The sequence below is a fragment of the Vicugna pacos genome, chromosome 16, assembly GCF_048564905.1.
Source record: "Vicugna pacos chromosome 16, VicPac4, whole genome shotgun sequence".
Classification (NCBI taxonomy): domain Eukaryota; kingdom Metazoa; phylum Chordata; class Mammalia; order Artiodactyla; family Camelidae; genus Vicugna; species Vicugna pacos.
In genome coordinates, this window is record NC_133002.1 from 43,518,986 (window position 1) to 43,539,185 (window position 20,200).

Here is a 20,200-nt window from a genome sequence, read left to right on the forward strand (position 1 = left end):
CAAATTGGTCTGCCTGTGGAAAGGATAGTAGTAAGTGGTGCTTCAGAAATTGCACTAGTTCCAAGGTTTCTAGATTACAAAATTTTAGAAGAAAGTTAATTTTCATCAGTTACATCAGCTTTTCCTTTATTTCAGTTCCTAAATGCAAGCATTCAAGGGTCACTTAAAATTCTGTGTGATAACTGAAGAAAAGACTGCAGTTTAACTTAAGTCATTTCTAATTCTGTGTTTGGACTTGTTTAGTTTATTTTTGTAATACATTTATGTAAATACTTGTAGGTTGGCAAAAGCAGCTTTTGATGATGCAATTGCAGAACTGGATACGCTGAGTGAAGAAAGCTATAAGGACTCTACACTTATCATGCAGTTGTTACGTGATAACCTGACACTATGGACTTCAGACATGCAGGGTGATGGTAAGGGAACTGAAGTTAAATGTGTCTTTTTCAGTTGTCAGATGTGTTTACTCTTCGAAATTCCTTGGTATTTCTTTACATTAAGCTGCAATTTAGACTTAACCTCCAAAGTATCCTAGCCTCCAAACTAACAATTAAATTACTGCCTTTATAGGAAATAATAAAGTATAGTCTTCGATTTTGGGTGAGAAGATGATAAAGTAAAAGATTTGTTTGGGAAAGGGAATCTTTTGTTAATAATCAGAGATCTGAGGTTTTGCCTCTAATAATGATTGCTAAACTTAGTTTACCTCTTCTCTCACACTGTTTTGAAAGTCTTAGAGCAGTTCATATTATCTTTCTCAGATTCAATTTTAGAGGTGTAAGATTAATTGTATTTGAATGTCATGATGACTGCTTTGGCTAGTGGTAATCCTCAGGTTAAAACTACATAGTACCAGTAGATATTTAAGAAGCATCTTTTCTATGTGTGAAAATCTTTATAAAGGAACTAGTTTCCCTCTGTATTCTATACAACAAATGGAATGTCCTGCCCATAGGTCCTTATTTAAGAGGTTTGGTATAATCTCTCTTTTGTTTTTCTAGAGTTTCAGTTGTAAATAGTTGCTGTTTTACAGAATTTAATCTTGTGAATGAGGGTGGGGTCGTTGCTTAAAATTTGTCACATTTCTTGATTTTAAGAGAGATTTTATTTTGCCCATTTCCAAAGATTCTTTTTTTATCCATGATAGATCATTGAAGAGGGGAGGAACAGGGAGATGGACACCAACCAGTGTGACATGAGTATTATGAGACTGAGTTTTTAATTGGTGGTGGTGATATGGGTAGTAGAAGCAAAGATTGTTGTCACTATTAGGTGTAGATCTTTGAAGAGTATTACCCAAACTGAAGCATATGCTGCATTACTTGAGGTTTCTGTTGGTCAGACCAACATGTTGTACTGTCTTTGGAAGCATTATACTTTTTGAAAGTGTCTCTGAAAATAGGTATCAGAATGTAGGTTGTCATTTGAAGGATAGAATCAGATTTTAGACTTAGTTGGTTTATGGTGCTCAAGTGAGAATTAGGTGACTCTGCTTCTAAAAGCATGCTAGCTCTGTGAACTTTCTAGGTACTTGACTAGGGTTGGCTTGAAATATGTGGCACATGTGACCTTGTACACTTTCAACAAAGCCAATCGGAGCCACAGATTACTTTTCAATACAGAGCTTCAGGCAACCATGACCAGTCTGTGGAACTCAAAACCAATTTAACTATCTCTGAACTAATGACTTAAGGTTCCTTCCAGCTTTAAATTCTGTTGTTTTCTAACAATAACTACTAAGAAGACTACCTAAACGGCTATGGACTCTTCATAGTCACCCCCAGTTCAGAGAAGACTATTAATCTCTCTGCCTGTTTGAGGGGATAAAAGGAAATCATGTGGAGAGTTTGGTAAGCGATATTGACCTAGCTGTATATCCCTCTGACTTCTGGGGACGTTTTTTTTTTTGGAGGGTAAAAATAACAAAAAGGTGGTCAGTTGGAAAGCCCGTTCTTAGATACTTAACTTTCTAGATTTTTTATTATCACTCATAATCAAGAATTGATTAATTGAAGTAGCCTTATAATACTTGTCATTCCAATTTTGTACAGAAACCAGATATTCTTTTTCTTAGTTAATGGATCATTTAAAAATTGGATGTCTTTAAACTGCCTATGTTTTCATAGTTGGAATGGTTCTTTGTACAAAGATGTTTTATTACATTTTAGGGTAGATTACTCTTTAATCCTAAAACATTTTTTAAAAATTTAGTGAGATTTACTTGCATCAATTTCTCTTTTTTTTAACATTTTTTATTGATTTATAATCATCTTACAATGTATCAAATATGAATTTCTCATTACTTTGTAAATTGATCAGCTAATTTAATTTGGTTGAAATAGACTAACTGATTTGAGAGCTGTCACAAGATATTTGGAATTATGAAACATAGTTTAACATGAAAAATGCAAGTAGTCTATTGAGATTTTAGTAAAATAACAAACTGTATTTATAAATTGTTGTGGGTATTAGGAAATTGCCAGTTTTACTAAAACGTAGAGTATTATGTTTTATTAAATTGGTTTTGTGACTTAGAATCAATGCTTAATGTGGAAGAATTTTGCTCATGAAATTGGCTAAGATGTAGCTTGGGTTTAGTTTTTAAGGATTTAAATGGTTTTCTCCCTTTTTATTTACTTCATATGAAAAATGGTGTGCAAAAACATTTGAATTGAGGGTTTCTAAAGGAAGAAGAGTATGTAGTTCACAAGTTTTACTTATACATGTTTGCTTTTTTAAACTGCAGGATATGTTAATGTCTGTCTGGGTGTGTTGGAGCATAATTCTTTAAGAGGAGCAGTACTTTTTCTCATCAAATGATTTCAGCCCGCCCTTCTTAACCCGTGATCAGAGGGCTGTTTAAAACACAAGTCCTTTGAGAAGAAGTGTGTTCTCTCTGTCCCTTCCCCTCCAAAATCTAGAAACAGTGGGCAAAGAAGTACATATCTGAGGAAACTCCCCCCCTTTCTGTATATCTTTTAAGAGGATATTATTTTGTCCTCTTAAAAAGGAACAGATTATTTCTTAGAGTGAAGTTTATACAAAATAAAAAGACCAAAATCTTGACTTCCCTAGGTCATTGATGTTTTTCCTCTGTCCTGCTCTTGGTTTATTTTTCTTGTAATGTTGCTTTCATATGATTGTTCTCCCTCCCTTTCTCCTTGCAATATAGATTCCTAAAGGAAAATCCAACTCTTCCTTTCCTAAAAACTCTACTTTGTAAGTCATTATCATGGCACAGTGAATTCTGCTTTTAGTTTTGGTTCTTCACTAATCATGCCTGCATATCATCATCCTGTTGCTTAAAAAACCTGCCTGTTCATTCCAGGATGGGAAACCTTCTAAGAAATTTATGATCTACTACCCTTTCTACCTCTGGTTGGGTGTGACTTACCTGACTATTTTTATGCCAAAGTTATTTGGAACTTTTGGCAAATCTAATAGTTGCTTACGAGTAAATTAGAGTGTGCTCTTTTGTTGTATGTTAACCATGTTTTGGCAGTGTATTGCTGTAAAAAATGAGAGTGAATGTTGCTATCATTTCCTAAGTTTGAATACATTATTGTTCTTTGGGGGAACAATTCGGTGGTCTATCATTTCTTCCCTTGTAAATGGTTATTTTTGTCTTTCTTTGCATGTCTTTTTCTAAATATGAATCTAAGATCTTTATTTTAAGTACTTTTTTAGAGTCACATAATTAATGTTAAATATTTTTATCACCAAAGAAGTGTTAAAATGACTAAAACTATCTTAACCATTGTTGCGGTGACAGCATTTATCAGATAATATCAAGGTCTTTAAGACTGTTTTAACAGCATTCCTCAGTAAATGCTTTATGTCTCTAGGCAGCCGGTCTTAGTGTCATTTGTCCATTCTAATTAAGTAATTTAACAAGCAGTATGAATGGATGGGTTGTCTGAACTGTCATGATTATTGGGTTAGTTAATTGATTTTTTATTTTTGATCAGACCTGTACATAAGAATTATAAGTGGTTTGTTAAAGCACAAAAGAATGTAACTTCTACTGTTTTTAGCAAATGCCTGCATGCTTCTTTATTATGGCTGACTTATTTAATGCTTTTAATAGGTAGATGACTCTCCAGTGAATAGGCTGGCTTTCTGTTGCATGTCATAGTGCAATTGAAACTCCTCAGGCTAATCATCATGTTCAAAGGGAAAAGAAAAATGGCATGAGAGAACTGGTCCAAATGCCCTTCTTTAATAACCTCAGTGGTCTGGTTTACTTTGAGCATGCTGTGTCACTCTGGAGTGAGAAATCTGGTTTATGGTTTGGTGTGACTGTCCATAATACAACATATAAAATACTCATTTACAAAACCAGAACCCTCATTCCAAAACTATAGAACTCCTTTGAAGCATTTTGCTGTTCATTTCTCTTACTGAAACCTTTCTAATATAGAGCCTGTGGATAAATTAGGTTTTGCAAAAAATTACTCTTGGTTCTTGAAGAGGTTATTGAGAAAGAGTATTTTGACTCAAGATATACATGAAAGCTTGAAAATCATTTAAATAATATGGTTACCTTGGCTGTTTAAGAGCTTATTTAGCATAAAAACGTTGAGTTTTTTTTTTTTTTTCCTCCCAATCCTGTTGATTTTTCAGGACCTTGATCCGGCAGCACCTCTTGGTTTAGGCATCTCAGATGTCAAGGGTGGTAGAAATCCTTTGCTTGTCTGTGTTTATACCAATTGTAGCAAGTGTTAAGGAATCTTTATGCTTGGAATGATACCTTAGTGACCACAGCAGCCTAATTTAATTGTTACAAAATAATTTACTGTCATTTTTATTTGCAGGTGAAGAGCAGAATAAAGAAGCGCTGCAGGATGTGGAAGATGAAAATCAGTGAGACATAAAAGCCAACAAGAGAAACCATCTCTGACCACCCTACACCTTCCCATCCCACCCCTCTTGGAAATTCCCCCATTGTCACTGAGAACCACCAAATCTGACTTTTACATTTGGTCTCAGAATTTAGGTTCCTGCCCTGTTGGTTTTTTTTTTTTTAAACAGTTTTCAAAAGTTCTTAAAGGCAAGAGTGAATTTCTGTGGATTTTACTGGTCCCAGCTTTTAGGTTCTTTAAGACACTAACAGGACTGCATAGAGGCTTTTTCAGCATTACTGTATTGTCTCCTGCCAAATGTGGCAAGATCACCATTAGAAATGGATTACATTCGAAACCATTAGACTTCTAGGTGATGCAAGCATCTAAGAGAAAGGTTAATCACACTATACAGGCATATATGGTATCATTTTTCCTTTTTCTAATTGTTTAAATTGAATTTTATACCAATGTTTAAAATTAATTGGGTGTTAGCTTGAGGTGGTTAAAAAAGGTTGTTTGGGGAGTTTGTTATAATGATTTTGCTGTAAAAAGTGTTTCAAACTCTGCTGAAGTGTTGCTGAAAAGCGTGGTGCTGGTAACAGTTCAACAATCCGTGGCTGCTCATTCTTGCCTACTTTTACTGTCCCTCTGAAGCAGGTAGCATTGAAGGTGGTATGGAAAAGCCTGCATGCGTGTTCAATTCTTTGTTTCTTCTTCTTCCCTCTCCCCCCCGGGCCCCTCCTCCCCTCCTTCGCTCGCTCAACCTCTTTTGTTCAGTATGTGTAACTTGAAGCTAATTTGTACTACTGGATATCTGACTGGAGCCACAGATACAGAATCTGTATTGTTCTTACTGAAACACAGCATGGATTAACATTAAACTTAAATAAAACAAACCTAAATTAAAAATGCCAAATATTATTGCGCCTCCATCCTTTATCCTTCTAAAATAAAATCTCTAGTCTAAACACATTGACGATATTGTTTGCCTGAATGTGAAAAGATCCCCTTTTTATTTATTTCCTTCCGTAACTCACTTGTCTGTTTCCCAAGAATGATGTATGTTTCTAGGGGGAGAAAATGTACCTATAACCTGGTTGTGAAGAACAGAAAGTATAAGCCCAAGTATCCTGTCTTCTAAACCAGGTAGCAACATAGTACTTTAATTATTAAAGCACCAGTGTATTTAATACAAGGTCTAATTATGGATCATCCTCTAGCATGCAGGTTTTTGGGTTGTATGACCAAATAAGGCCGAATGTGTCAGAATAATCTGTAGGCTGAGGTAAAACATCCCCCCAGGTCAGTGGCAGGAGTGGAGAAGAATAATTAAATGCATTGTCAGTAGTACATGTCACATGGTGAACCTTTACTGGGAATGCTCACTGTAAGTATATTCCAGAAAGATTTTACACATCATTGTGTATTAGATATTTAGTTTAAATGGGTCATTGTATATCAGGCATTGAGATACCTCATTCGAATGACTGCATCACATTGTACTCATGATTTACGGAAAAAAAGTTGGTTGCTTTTGGACATTCAGATTGTTTCCAGCCTTGCAAATGTAGATGGTGCTGCAGTGAATGTCCTTGTAATGGTCTACTACAAGAATTTCATATATATCTGTTCAGTACATTTGTAGATTTCCTGTGTCAGAAAACATACTTTTTAATTGGTAAATACTGTCCAGGTTCCCTCCAAAAGGGTTGTTTCACATTATAGCCCTGTCAACGATGTATGAGAACTAGCTTCACCACAGTTGACGCATTGTTAAATGAAATGTTGACACCAAAAGTATACCTTGGGTTAAGTTCTTTGTAGTGAAAACTTGGAAAATTAACAGATGAATTAATGTTTTAGTAGTTCTTATCTTACTAAGTGTGCCAGTAAGTTAGGATAAACGTTTTTGTGAATTGCTTTTCTGCCAGATATTTGGAGATGATTGTATATAAACTATTTGGAGCCACCTCCAAGAGATTTTCAGATTGATTTGTTCTTTTTCCAGCAGTAACGCTGCCAAATGCCTGCTGCATCTTGGTCCAAAACTAGAGGAATTCATAAAGTTCTATCACAGATTTTTAAATCACTAATGGGATTCAGGGGTTTGCAGGCTTCTCACACTAAACACAGACGTGAATGCCTGGCTTGAAGAGTTCAAATAAACACATAGGTAATGGTTTTATAAAATAGTCTGGTTTATGGAGGTGATTGTCAAGTTTGGTTGTCACTTGAGTTTGGTGAAAAGTTTCCATAGTTGGTTGTGTAGACTTCATTGTCTTATTCAGCAATCTCAGGATGCCATGAACATTTTCAATGATGTAGCAATCTTGGTATGGAGAAAAAACTTGCCTTCCAAAGAAATCAATGAAGGTACTTAGGAAGGAGAGCGGTGATTGGGACAAGTGTTTTTTTAGATCTGTATCAAAGATTGAAAGGACCAGGGAAGACTGCAAGAAGATGACTGCCTTTGTAAGGGCAATGTCTACTTCCTGTATCTGTGGTCTGCTAAGGTAGTTTCTCTTTTTCAGCTCTTAGTTTAGTCATCTTTGAGGATTAGTTGATCTCAATAGAAACTCCAGTTACCTTTTTAACTTGAATGCAGTTTTAATTTTTACTTTTTTGGTAATTGCTTTGAAAAAATTTTAAACCCAAAGATTTTCTAAAATATTAGGAGCCACCGGTAAGTGGGTTTATAAAATACTAGGAGCCACCAGTAAGTGAGTTTATAGCCATGCTTGTATTCTGGGATGGATGGCTAGAGAAGCAAATCTCTAAAGGTATTTTGCTGCTTTCTAGGAAGATGAAAATGAAATTTTGAGTTACATCATTATAAGGGCAAGTTGATGGAATGAATGTAGACATGTAATGACTCCTATTCCAGGCATACTACTTGAATTTAAATAACAAAAATCCTGAGTTAGCTGCTGTGCTGTTGGTTTGCGACAGTAGGGAGAAGAGTCAGCATGCTGAAACATTAGCAATAAAGGTGAACCTTTGTTTTGAGATTTTTAGTAAGAGTTCACAGGGGATCCCTAGTAAAATTCAAAGGTGGGAATTTTGAGTTTTTGTTTGGTTTAGATATAAAGATTTTTAATTTCCATTTTTTTAAAAAGTTGAGGTATGGTTAGTTTACAGTATTACATGATCAAGTGTACAACAAAGATTCTCAATTTTTAAAGGTTATGCACTCTATTACAAGATACTGGCTGTATTCTCTGCTGCACAATATATTCTTGTGGCTTTGGCTTATTTGTTTTATACATAGTAATTTGTACCTCTTAATCCCCAAACCCTATTTTTCCCCTCCCTTCTTTACTCCCCCCCTCTCTGGTAAGGAATTGTGAGCTTTTAAAGTGGTGATACTGGATCCAACCCACATCAGCAAAATCAAATCTTAACCTTGTTTTTTAATCTCCTTTCTTTTGAGTTTCTAGACTTGGGGTTGAAACAACTAATATTTACCTAACATTGAGTATCAGCTGTGTACCAGGTACTGTGCTCACTAAGCAGTATCTAGCACACAGGTACTCAGTAATTAGGTGAGTTGTCCACCTGCATATTGCAGATAGGAAAACTCGGATAGGGAAAAGTTGACTGCCCGAAGCGCCACAACTAGTGGCATTCAAATGGGATTCAGAGTTAGGTTTGTATGACTGAAGAGCCCCTGCTTAACCATTAAGCATTCTTTTTATTCTTTTAGGCTGTTCATGTTTTACTGACACTTTCTCTATCCAAATGGTCATTTAAATTTTAAATATTTTAATATTTCTGAGGTCAGTGTATGTTTTACAGTTGATAGTACACCTTCAAAAACTAACAGATTAAGCTGTAATATAAGTCATTAGAATTGTGGAAATAGATTATAAAGTGGTAAGTATATTTAGGGCTCTTAGGTGGCTACTGTCTTAAAAAGAGAAAGGCTTACTCCCTAGATTAATTTTTTCAGCAATTTGTTTCTTAATCTGGAGCTTAATAATTTAGAAATTAGTGTTGTTTACACATGAAGCAATTCTTCCAGTTTAAAGTAGTTTAGTTTGGACAAGTAGAACCATAATCCAAACAGATAACCAATGATTTATAGATTGTCAAGTTGCTGCAGTGCTGTGACTGAGCTTTCCATATAACCAACGTCTTATTTTTTCTTAAAAAGTGCCTTGTTTCTCGCATAATTGATGTTAAGAATGTGTACTTGCACCACCTGAGCGGTATGAATCATGTCCAGGAGCTTTCTTCCCCTGTCTAAAGGGTAAGATCATTTTTTCAGTTGTGCTGAAATTCCTGGTCTTCATGCATCCATCCCATGTTGCTTGGTTCTGGGTCTTCCACAAAGACCCTTTTCCATTTAGAATTCTGGTGCTAAACGGATGGGATAGGGCTTACTTCAGCATGTAAGGCTTCTTTCCCATTAATTAATGGTACATTTTTAGCCATAACAGACTACAATAACTGCTCGACTTCCTCAGAATTTGCTTTCCACAGAGTTCTAGGAATAAACCTTTAAATTTTTTTTTCATTTTTTTCACTCAGTATTGTTCATCATTAAGTAGACGTAAAGCAAAACATGCCAATTTCACTTAGGCAAAGGTTATAATTGGCATAGATTAGATTCTAGGATACTTTGTTGTGGTGAGGATGTAGAAAGTATGTAAGAATATTCTTGGTACTTTTTTAGAGTTTTTATTCAAGTGTAAAGAAAAAATATATCAAAGATACACATCTTAATGAATTTTCGCAAAGGGAACATACCATTAAACCACCCTTCACATCAGGAAGTAGAACAAGGCCAATGTATTCCTAGAGGACTCCCTCATGCCCTCTTTAATTTATACACCTGCAACTAGCGTCTTGTTCATTGCCATTGATTAGTTTTGCCTCTCTGAACTTGATATAAGTGTCATCATACATAAATGGCATTTTCCCCCTCTCAACACTAGGTTTGTGGGACTAGCTCATATCGCTTGTACTAACAGTTACATTCACGGTTATGTATGTAGTATTTTGTTGGATTAGTATAACACTTCTATAGATGGACGTTGGATTATTTTCAATTTTCGGATGTTACAGATGTTGCTGTGGACGTTCTTGTACATGTCTTGGCATATACGTATATGAGTTAATGTTGGCATATTTATCTAAGAATGGAATTACGGGTCATAGGGAAATATTTATGTTCAGCTTAGTAGATGTTGCAAAACAGTTTTCCAAAGAGGTTGTACTGTTTTACAGTCCTACCAGCAGTGTATGAGGATCCCAGTTGTTCTGCATCCTCACAGGCATTTGCTGTGGTCACTGTTTTTGTTGCCTTCTAGGGGGTGTGTAGTGGTATCTCATTCGGAATTTAATTTTCATTTTTCTGACAATGAGGCTGAGTACTTTTTATTATAGTTATTGGACATTTGGATATCTTTTGTTAAATGTTCACTTTTACCTATTTTTCTGTGGATTGCCATTTTCTTATTTTATTTGTAGGAGGTTTTTTTATATATTTAAGAATAGAGTGTGTCTATAGTCCAAAATATCCATATTTGCCTTTAAGGTAAGTGCTTTATATGTCCTATTTAAGAAATAATTTGTCTACCCCGAGATTGTTATCTTTTGTTTTTCTAGAAACATTGTTTGCCCTTATCTATCATATCTAGATCTAGAATCATCTAGAATCTAAATTGTGCATGTTAATAGGGAGATGTTAAAAACATTTTTCACATTGGATGTTCAGTCGATCCAGCACTATTTATTGTTCTGTTGGTCTGTTTGTCCTAGTGCCAGTGCAACACTGTGGGTTTAAAAGAATTCAATATGTGGTAATGTAAGTCCTCCAGTTTATTTTTGTTGTTGTTCAAGATTGGTTACTCCTGGCTCTTTGAACTTCCATAAACACTTTAGAATTGGCTTGTCAATTTCAGTAATAGAACAATAACAAAAACCTGCTGGGATTTTGGTTAGGATTTTATTGAATTTATAAATAAACTTGGGGAGGATTAACATCTTTACACAATTATGTTCTTTAATCCGTGAACAAAGTATATTCTTCCATTTATTTAGATCTTTAATTTTTTCCAGAAATGTTTTGTGCTTTTCTATGTAGAGATCAGGTACATTTTACTGTGCTTATTTCTAGGCATGCAATTTTTTTAGTGTTATTTTCAACAGTATTTTTTTCATTTTCCAATTGTTGCTACTTACATGAATGTTGTTATAGATTCACCTTATATTCCATGACCTTGCTAAATTAACTTATTCTAACAGTTTGATGTAGATTCTGAGACAGGCTTTTTAGAGCATTATTTGACAATATAAATGAAAGTTTTAAAAAAAAATGCATCCTTTGCTTGTGTGTGTATGCTCACAAGTATATGCAAAATATGTTCATTTCAGCATTATATTAGCAAATTAGAAATAACCTAAATGCCCATCAATTGTGATTCGTCCTTACTATGCATATTATGTTGCTGTTTTTCAAAAAAATGAGGTAAAATATTTCTGCTACCATAGAAAGATGTCTGCATACAGTGTTAAGTGAGAAAAGTAAGATACATGATGTCCATCATCTACGTGTAAAAAAAATATTCTATATGTGTGCTTGCTGTCTTCAGAAAATTTCTGAAAGATACAACTTTTTTTCATTTAAACAGCTTTTTTTTTTACTTATTCAGGCATGTATATAAATGTTACTAGTTTGATAAATTTTGGCATATGTATACACTTGTAAAAGCATCATCATAATCAAGATAGTCCGTATAGCCTTCAACTCCAAAAGTTTCCCTGTTTTGCTTTGTTATTGTCTCCCTCCTGTTGCCCCTTCCTTTCATTCCCCACACCACTGATCTTTCTGTTATTTTACATTAGTCTGCATTTTCTAGAGTTTTATATAATCAGAATCATACAGTATGTACTCTCTCTCTTTTTTTAGGGGGTCTGGCTTCTTTCAGCATAATTGTTTTGAGATTCATCCATGTTTTGTGTATCACTTATTGTTATTCCATTGTTACGATATACCACAATTTTGTCTATTCACCTCTTATTGATGGACATTTGGGTTGTTTCCAGTTTTTGTCTGTTACTAATAAAGCTGCTGTGAATGTGGACAAGTCTTTATGTGGGCATATTTTTTCCTTTTTTGTACGGCTAAATAGGAGTGGAATGGTTGGATAGTATGGTAGGTATATACTTAGCTTTTTAAGAAAATGTCACACTGTTTTACAAAGTGATTGTACCATTTTACATTCCCACTGGCAGTGTCTTGAAAGCGCCTGTCCCTCCATGTTCCCTGCAGCACTTGGTGTGATTAGTCTTTTTAGAAGTCCAGCGCACTACCCGTTGCACTGCAGAGCCGGCTTGGTCAGTCTTTTTTAATTTTTCCATTCTAATAGGTGCATAGTGGCATCTCACTGTGTCTTTGATTTATATTTTCCTAATGACTAATGATGTTGAGCATCTTTTGGTGTGCTTATTTGCCATTTTTTTGTGTACTTATTTTTGTGCTTATTTAGTGAGATACCTGTTCTAATAACAATATTGAGTCTTCTGATCCATGAACAAGGCATAGCTCTCTAATAGTTTGGGTGTTTCAAAATTTCAGCAATGTTTTGTACTGTTTGGTGTACAGGTCTCACTTTTGTCATATTTGTCCCTAAGTCTTTCATAATTTTTAATGTTTTTGTATGCTTTAAAAAATCAGTTTTAGAACATTTGTTGCTAGTATATAGAAATAAAATTGATATTTGTGTATTGGTCTTGTATCTTGCAGCCTTGCAGAACTTACTTGTTCTAGTAGTGGTGTTTTGTTTTTGGTTTTATAGATCTCATCAGATTTTCTTCATAGATAATTATATTCACTGACTATAAAGTTTTAACTTCTTTTTCCCTCCTGATTTTGTTCATCTTGCCTGATTTCACTGGCTGGAACCTCCAGCACAATGATGAATAGAAATGGTAAGAGCAGGCATCTTTGAACTGTTTCTGATCTTATGGAAAGTATTCTTTCACCATTAACTATGATGTTAGCTGCAAGTTTTTCATAGATTACCTTTCTCAGGTTGAGGAGTTCACTCCTATTCCTAGTTCGCTGAGAGTTTTTGTCAGGAATGGATGTTAGATTTGTCAGATGCCTTTTCTTCATCTATTGAGATGATTATGTTGGTTTTCTTTTTTAGTGAATATAATGAATTTAATGAATATAAGAGTTACAATTTTTTTAAATATTAAACCAACCCTCTATTCCTGGGATAAACTCCAATTGTTATGTATTGTCCTTTAAATATTTTTGGATTTTAATTGCTAAAATTTTATTTAAAATTATTTTGCATTTATGTTTGTGAGCTCATACCTGAAAGTTCTGGATTGATGAAATATTAATAGCAGCAAAAGTTTTTTTTCCTCTGTGGCACTAAGGACAAGATAGAACAGTTGGCATCCATGATAGATCTTCAAGAAGGAATGGAAGAACACCTGAAATGGTAATATTAAGGTAAATATAAAAGACTTATTTCTCTTTTAATTTCTTTACAAATCTAAAAAGTGTTAAGCAAAAATTATAACTATATTGTGGGATTAATAATATATGTAGGCACATCATACTTACGGCAACTATAGATAGCATAAAAGGCAGCCATGGGATGGTAAATGGATACATTTGATTGTAAATTTCTTATATTTTACTTGAAGTGATACAATATTAGTTCTCAGAAGACCTTGAGAGGTTGAGGGTATATGGTAATACTTAGGACAAGCACTATATAAGAATAATGCAAAGAGGTGTTGCTAAAAGTCAATAGACAACTAAAATGAAATTCTAAAAATCATTTAATCCAGAAGGCGGCAGGAGAGGACAAGAGCATTTGTGTTTACAGATCATCTCACAGAGAGGTTGAAAGCTTAATAAGACTTAATTTTGAGAGTTGAGAACTTCTGTTTGGCTTTTTTTTTTTTTTTTTTTGGCTGGAAAATTCTTAGCAGTATTGACATTTGGAAATGAATCTTCTGAGGAATTCACAGAATTGTTCTGCAGATTATGCCATGTTGTGCTTTGAAACATTGAAACCAACGTTTAAAAATATGCTCAATAGTTTTCTCATTAAAAAAATCTCTTTGCTGATGGAACTGAAATTTCAGCTGCCACCAATTGCTGGTGAGACAATTTGCATTTTGATTTCAGCTGAGTAACTGCTTGATAAAAATTTAAGTCTTCAGAGGAACATGACAGAATCTAGAGTCTCATCATTTACAATAACCTAGATATAATCCAGAACTATCCAGCACATGAAAAAATAGGAGAATGTGACCCATACTCAAGAGACAATCAGTGGAGATTATACCTGAGGTGACCCAGATATGTAAATTAGCAGAGTTTTATTGTCCTCTCACCATAGCAGACAAGAACTTTAAAGCTTCTATAATAACCTATGTTCAAAGATGGAAAGAAAATAAGTTTGTGATAAATTAAAAGAGGAAATTTCAGCTGAAATACTGAAGCTATAAAAAATAACCAAAATAGCATTTTGGAACTGAAAAATGCAGTATCTGAAATAAAAATTCACTGGATAGTCTTAACAGCAGAATAAGAATGTAAATAATAGAAGGATCAGTGAACCTGAAGTTAGCTCAATAGATTATACAATATGAAGGAGGAAGAGAGAAAAAGTTCTTTTGAACAATGAGCACCAGAAGCTGGTTGGTGCTTGAAAGTTCTTAGAAGATTCTTCAGTCACTGTCAACTGACACAGATGCTTCTCTTTCTTCATATGACAAAGATCGAGGATCTAAACTTACCCAAAAAGCTAAAGAGGCACCACTTGTCCCCACTGGAATGGTGGGTTTTGCAGCAATTTTTTCATGTGGATTATATAAATGGAAGCGCAGGGGAAATACTAAAATGTCCATTTATCAATCCACATGCGTGTAGCAGTCTGAAGCTTTGTTGTGGGAGCAATTACTCTTGCTTTGAGCTATTCCAAGTATCGGGAATTCTGGCCAAAACATAAATCTTAGAAGAAGAGATGCTGTTTTGGTCCTGTTGGTGTTGCTCGCTTTAGTTAGCTATGTCGTATTGAGGTTATATGTTTGTGTTGAAAATGTATCACTTCATTGGGTCAATTAAAAAAAAAAAAGAGCACAGCCTTGGAGGAAACTGTGAGATAGTATCAATGTCAAAAGTTCTAGCATACGTGTAAATGCAGAGGGAGGGAAGGGAAAAAATGAGGTGGGAAAAACTTCTCACATTTTGTGGAAGACAAATATACAACAGAAGTCCATTGAAAAGAAAATAAATACAAAGAAAATGAATACTAGGGCACATTGTAATCAAACTGCTGAAAAATCAAAGGAAAAATACTGAAAACAGAATATCTACATATCAACAAATGGACAGATTATATACGAGTGAATAACATTTCAAGTCATTGACTTTTCACTAGAAGTAACAGAAACCAGAAAAGCAGCAACATTAAAGTGCTCAAAGAAGAAAAAAGCTAACCCAGAATTCTATACTAATGAAAACATCCTTCAAGAATGAAAGTGAAATAAATACATTTTCAGATAAAAGAAAACTAAAAATTTATTGTGAGAAGATTTTACAATAGGGAATGTTGAAGAGTCTCTTCAGGCTGAGAGGTTTTTTTGTTATTAAGTTGTATGAGCTGTTTATATATTCTGGAAATTAAACCTTTGTCGGTCGCCTCATTTGCAAATATTTTCTCCCTTTCCATAGATTGTCATTTTATTTTGCTTATGCTTTGCTGTGCAAAAGCTTGTAAGTTTAATTAGGTCCCATTTGTTTATTTTTGCTCTATTTCTATTGCCTCGGTAGACTACCCTACGAGAACATTGCTAAGATTTATGTCAGGGAATGTTTTGTCTATGTTTTCTTCTAGGTTTATTGTGTCTTGTCTTATATTTAAGTCTTTAAGCCATTTTGGGTTTATTTTTGTTTGGTGTGAGGGAGTGTTCTAACTTTATTGATTTACATGCTGCTGTCCAGTTTTCCCAGTGCCACTTGGTGAAGAGACTATCTTTTCTCCATTGTACATTCTTGCCTCCTTTGTCGAAGATTAACTGACCATAGGTCTATGGGTTTATTTCTGGGCTCTCTATTCTGTCCCATTGATCCATGTCTGTTTCTATACCAATACCATGCTTTTTAATCTGACTACTGTAGCTCTGTAGTATTGTCTGAAGTCTGGGAGGATTATTCCTCCAGCCTTGGTCTTTTTTTTTTTTTATTTATTAAAAATTTTTTTAGTAGGGGAAGTAATTAGGTTTACTTATTTGTTTTATTTTTAGAGGAGATGCTGGGGACTGAACCCAGGACCTTGTGTATGCTAAGATGCGCCCTACCACTTGAGCTGTATCGTCTCCCCTCCAGCATTGTTCTTTTTCCTCATGATTGCTTTGGCAGTTTGGGGTCTTTTGTGGTTTCACATAAATTTTAAGATTATTTGTTCTTAAAAAAAAAAGATTATTTGTTCTTGTTCTGCGAAAAATGGGTGTTTGGTTGGGGATTGCATTAAATCTGTAGATTTCTTTGGGTAATATGACCATTTTAATAATATGAATTATTCCTGTCAAGAGCATGGGTTATCCTTCTATTTCTTTAAATCATCTTCAGTTTCCTTCGTCAGTGTTTTATAGTTTTCAGACTATAGGTTTTTCACATCCTTGGTTAAATTTATTCCTAGATATTTAATTTATTTTTCATGCAATTTTAAATGAGCTTTTGGTTTTACTTTTTCTTTCTGATATTTCATTATTAGTGTATACAAATGCAACAGATTTCTGTATGTTCCTCTTGTACCCTGCAACATTGCTGAATTTACTTATTCTAATAGTTTTTAGGTTTAGACTGAAGGGTTCTTTTATATAGAGTATTGTGTCATCAGCAAATAGTGACAGTTTTGCCTCTTCCCTGCCGTTCAGATACCTTTTATCAGCCACCCTACATCTTTTGATTGGAGCATTTAGTCCATTGACATTTAAAGTAATTATTGATAGGTGTGTATGTATTGCCATTTTAGTACTTGTTTTCGAATTATTTTTGTGGTGCTTTGTTCATTTCTTCTCTTTGCTTCCTCCGTTGGTCATTTGATGATTTTCTTCTGTAGTATGCTTGTGTTCCTTTCTTTTTGGTTTTTGTGTATCTATTGTAAGTTTTTGATTTGTGGCTACCATGGGATTCATATAAGTTGACCCATAATTATATCTACTTGGTTTAAACTGATAATCATTTAAGTTCAAACATATTCTAAAAGATCTACATTTTCTTTTTTACTCCCCTCTCCCACATTTTGTGTTTTTGATGTCATATTTTACATCTTCATGCTTATCTCTGCTGTTTATTGTATTTATAGTTGCTTTCACTTTTTTTTTAATCTATATAGTGGCTTATTTAAATGACCTTCAGTCCTTATAATATATTAGCCTTTCCTATTGAGATTTCCCTTTTTCACAGCTCTTACTTCTTTTCCATTTAGAGAAGATCCTTCAACATTTCTTTTAGGGTAGGTTTAGTATTGCTGAATTCTTTTAGTTTTTGCTTATATGAGAAGTTCTTTGCCTCTTCTTCTATTCTAAATGATAATCTTGCTAGGTAGATTCTCCTAGGTTGCAGGTTTTTCCCTTTTAGGCCTCTGGATATATCATGCCACTCACTTATGGCTTGCCAAGTTTCTGCAAGGAAATCAGCTGATAGCCTTATGGGGATTCCTTTGTATATGACTATTTTTCTCTTGCTGTCTTTAGAATTCTCTCTTTAACTTCTGCCATTTTAATTATGATGTCTTTGTGTGGGTATTTGGGGTTCATCTTGTATGGGATCCTCTGTGCTTTCTGTACCTGGATATCTGTTTTCCTTCTTTAGGTTTTGGAAGTCTTCAGCCATTATTTCTTCAAATACATTTTTGATCCCTTTCTTCTCTTTCTGGAACTTGTAAAATGTGAATATTGGCACATTTTATATCATCCTGTAGATCTTGTATGCTTTATTTTTTTTTTTTTCTGTCTTTCTGGCTGCCGTTCTGATTGGGTGATTTCCATTGTTCTATCTTCCGGATCACTTCTGTGTCATTTAGTTTGCTATCAATGCTTATAGAGTGCTTTTTTATCTCCGAGACTGAATTACCAATTTTTGATTGAGTCTTCTTTATAGTTTCTAATTCCTTGTTAAATGATCTGTGCTTAGATCAATTCTCTTTCTTAATTCAGTTAGCATATTTATTACCAACTTTTTGAATTCATTGTAGACCATCTCCTTTTCATTATTTCTTCAGGGGTTTTCTCTTGGTCTTTCAATGAGAGTAGTTTCTCTGCCTTTTCATTTCACTTAACTTTCTCTGTCTCTGTGAATTTAACTGGAACGGTTATCTGTTGTGGTCTTGAAGGGGTGTTTTTATGCGGGCACATTCCTATGTAGACTGGGTGTGCCCAGTGTCTTTGGTGTGAAGATTGGATTTGATGTGGATGCCAGCCATGTCTTTCCACAGGATGTGCTGGCTACTATCATCTTGATAAGAGGGTATGGCTGGTGTTGGAGGAGGTAAAGCCTGTGCAAGGTGAGGTGACACTTCCTCTCTGCTCACTGGCTGCAGTCGTCCTGTTGGGCAGGGTCTGCTCTCAAGTTGCTGGAGCAGAAGCTCTGAGGGTCGGGCTGGAGCTGGCTCTGTTCCCTTCAAGTGTGTGTTTTTCCTTCTCTGTACACTGGGAACTTTGCCCTGAAGGAGGGAAGCACTGAAGTAAGCAGGGTTTGTGTGCTTACAGAGCTTCAATAAGCTGCTTGTGCAGGCATCTGTGGCTCTGCTCAGATGGAGCCTAAGTTTGTGTCTTTCTTCCTGTTGTGGACATCCCAGATGTAGTACAAAGTTTTGGTGTGGACTGGGCGAGGATAGAGCATTTGCTCAGCTGGGACCAGGGAACGTGGCATTGTGGTTGTGGGAAGTGAAGCAGCTATGCTGCCATCAGAAGTTGGGGCTGCTTCTGTAGTGCTGTTTGAGTAACTGTCAACAATGGCTGCTGCCGCCCCACTTGTACCACACCCCAGGCCCCCCGGCCACCTCTGTGTCCCTAGATCAAGTCTTTCCCCAGGACCTGGAGCTGCCCTAGATCCAGTGCCAAGCTGTGGTAGGGAGTAAGTGGAGCCAGGGTTTTCACTCAGCTTGGGTTGGGGAGCCCAGTGAGGTGGCAGCTGCATCTGTGCATTCCTCACAAGTGGGGCCTAGGCTTCTTCAGCCTTCCCGTCTGTCCCAACTGTTCTCCAAGCAGCCAAGGGGTCTTGTCTCCTCCACATAGGACCCCAGGACTGTCGCTTAACCTGCTCACTCCCCAGGGTGAGGACCTACCCCTGCAAGCTCCCTCTTAATCCCCTCCCAGGACACAGGTCCTGACCTGATGCTTTTCCTCCCATTCTATCTGTTTATGCGGAATCTTTCTTGCAGCCTTGGTTGTATGGGAGTTCTGCCAGTTTCCAGGTAGTTTTTGGTGAGAATTGTTCCACATGTAGATGTATTTTTGATGTGTTTGTTGGGGGAAGTGAGCTTACCCTGCCATCTTGATCCTTCCTCCCTCTCTCCCCTCCTCACCTCTCCCTTTCTCTACTCACAGAACCTGTGGTTCCTGGGGTTCTTTTTCATCTACCCCAGGAGCAGGAGTCTTGTGCACATTCATCTGGGCTTGGACCCAGCATTATAATTTGGCACCTTTCAAAGAGTGTCTGTGTTGGCAGCTTTCATCCATTTGTTTAACAAATACTCATTAGAGCCCTACTCTAAGCTCCGTCCTGGTCTGGGGCTACTGAGGTGAATAAGACAGATGTGGCCTCTGCTCTCATGAAGGTTAGTAAGGGGAGAAAGGAATGAGCAAATACACAAGGTGATTTCGGTGATACGTGCCATGAGGAAAAGAAAGCAGGGTGATGGGGGAGAAAGTGACAGGCTGTCAAGGCAGGCCTCACAAAGGGGTGACACTTGAGACCTAGATGATCAGACTGCATCAACATCAGGCAGGATTCTTTGTTGCAAATAACAGGCTTCGACTCTGGTTAACGTAAGCAGAAAAGGAACACGCTGTAAGGGTATCAGGTAGCTCAGAGAGTGGGCGAAGGCCTGGAAGATTAGGCTGGCCACAGAGGCGGTTGCTAAAGGAGGCTGGTGGCCAAAACACTGACCAAAGTCGTGCCACAGAGGACTCTAGTTAGGACCTGGCCACCACTGCTCTGGATACTGAACTTGAACCCTGGACCCACTGGCATGCCGCCACCAGAGGGACCTCCAAAGTGGGCCTGATGGCCTGCCCCAGACCACAGGTTTGTTCACAGGTGAGCAGGAGTTCGTATCCCTCGCATGCAGAGTGAAAGCCACAGTCTTTATAGT

At 36.1% G+C, this 20,200-nt stretch overlaps 1 protein-coding gene and 1 pseudogene across 1 annotated transcript in view; both read left to right on the forward strand.

Annotated features, from left to right (window-relative positions):
• YWHAE (tyrosine 3-monooxygenase/tryptophan 5-monooxygenase activation protein epsilon) overlaps nucleotides 1-5,760 on the forward strand; it is a 35,508-nt gene extending 29,748 nt beyond the window's left edge. Inside the window, exons 5-6 of the mRNA XM_006214428.4 lie at nucleotides 280-416; nucleotides 4,815-5,760. Coding sequence (XP_006214490.1) covers nucleotides 280-416; nucleotides 4,815-4,867 — 190 coding nt within the window. The 3' untranslated portion in view covers nucleotides 4,868-5,760. The remainder of the gene's footprint in view (nucleotides 1-279; nucleotides 417-4,814) is intronic.
• A 1,387-nt stretch (nucleotides 5,761-7,147) lies between these two features.
• Nucleotides 7,148-14,834, forward strand: LOC102528051 (HIG1 domain family member 1A, mitochondrial pseudogene; annotated as a pseudogene).
• The last annotated feature ends 5,366 nt before the right edge of the window (nucleotides 14,835-20,200 follow it).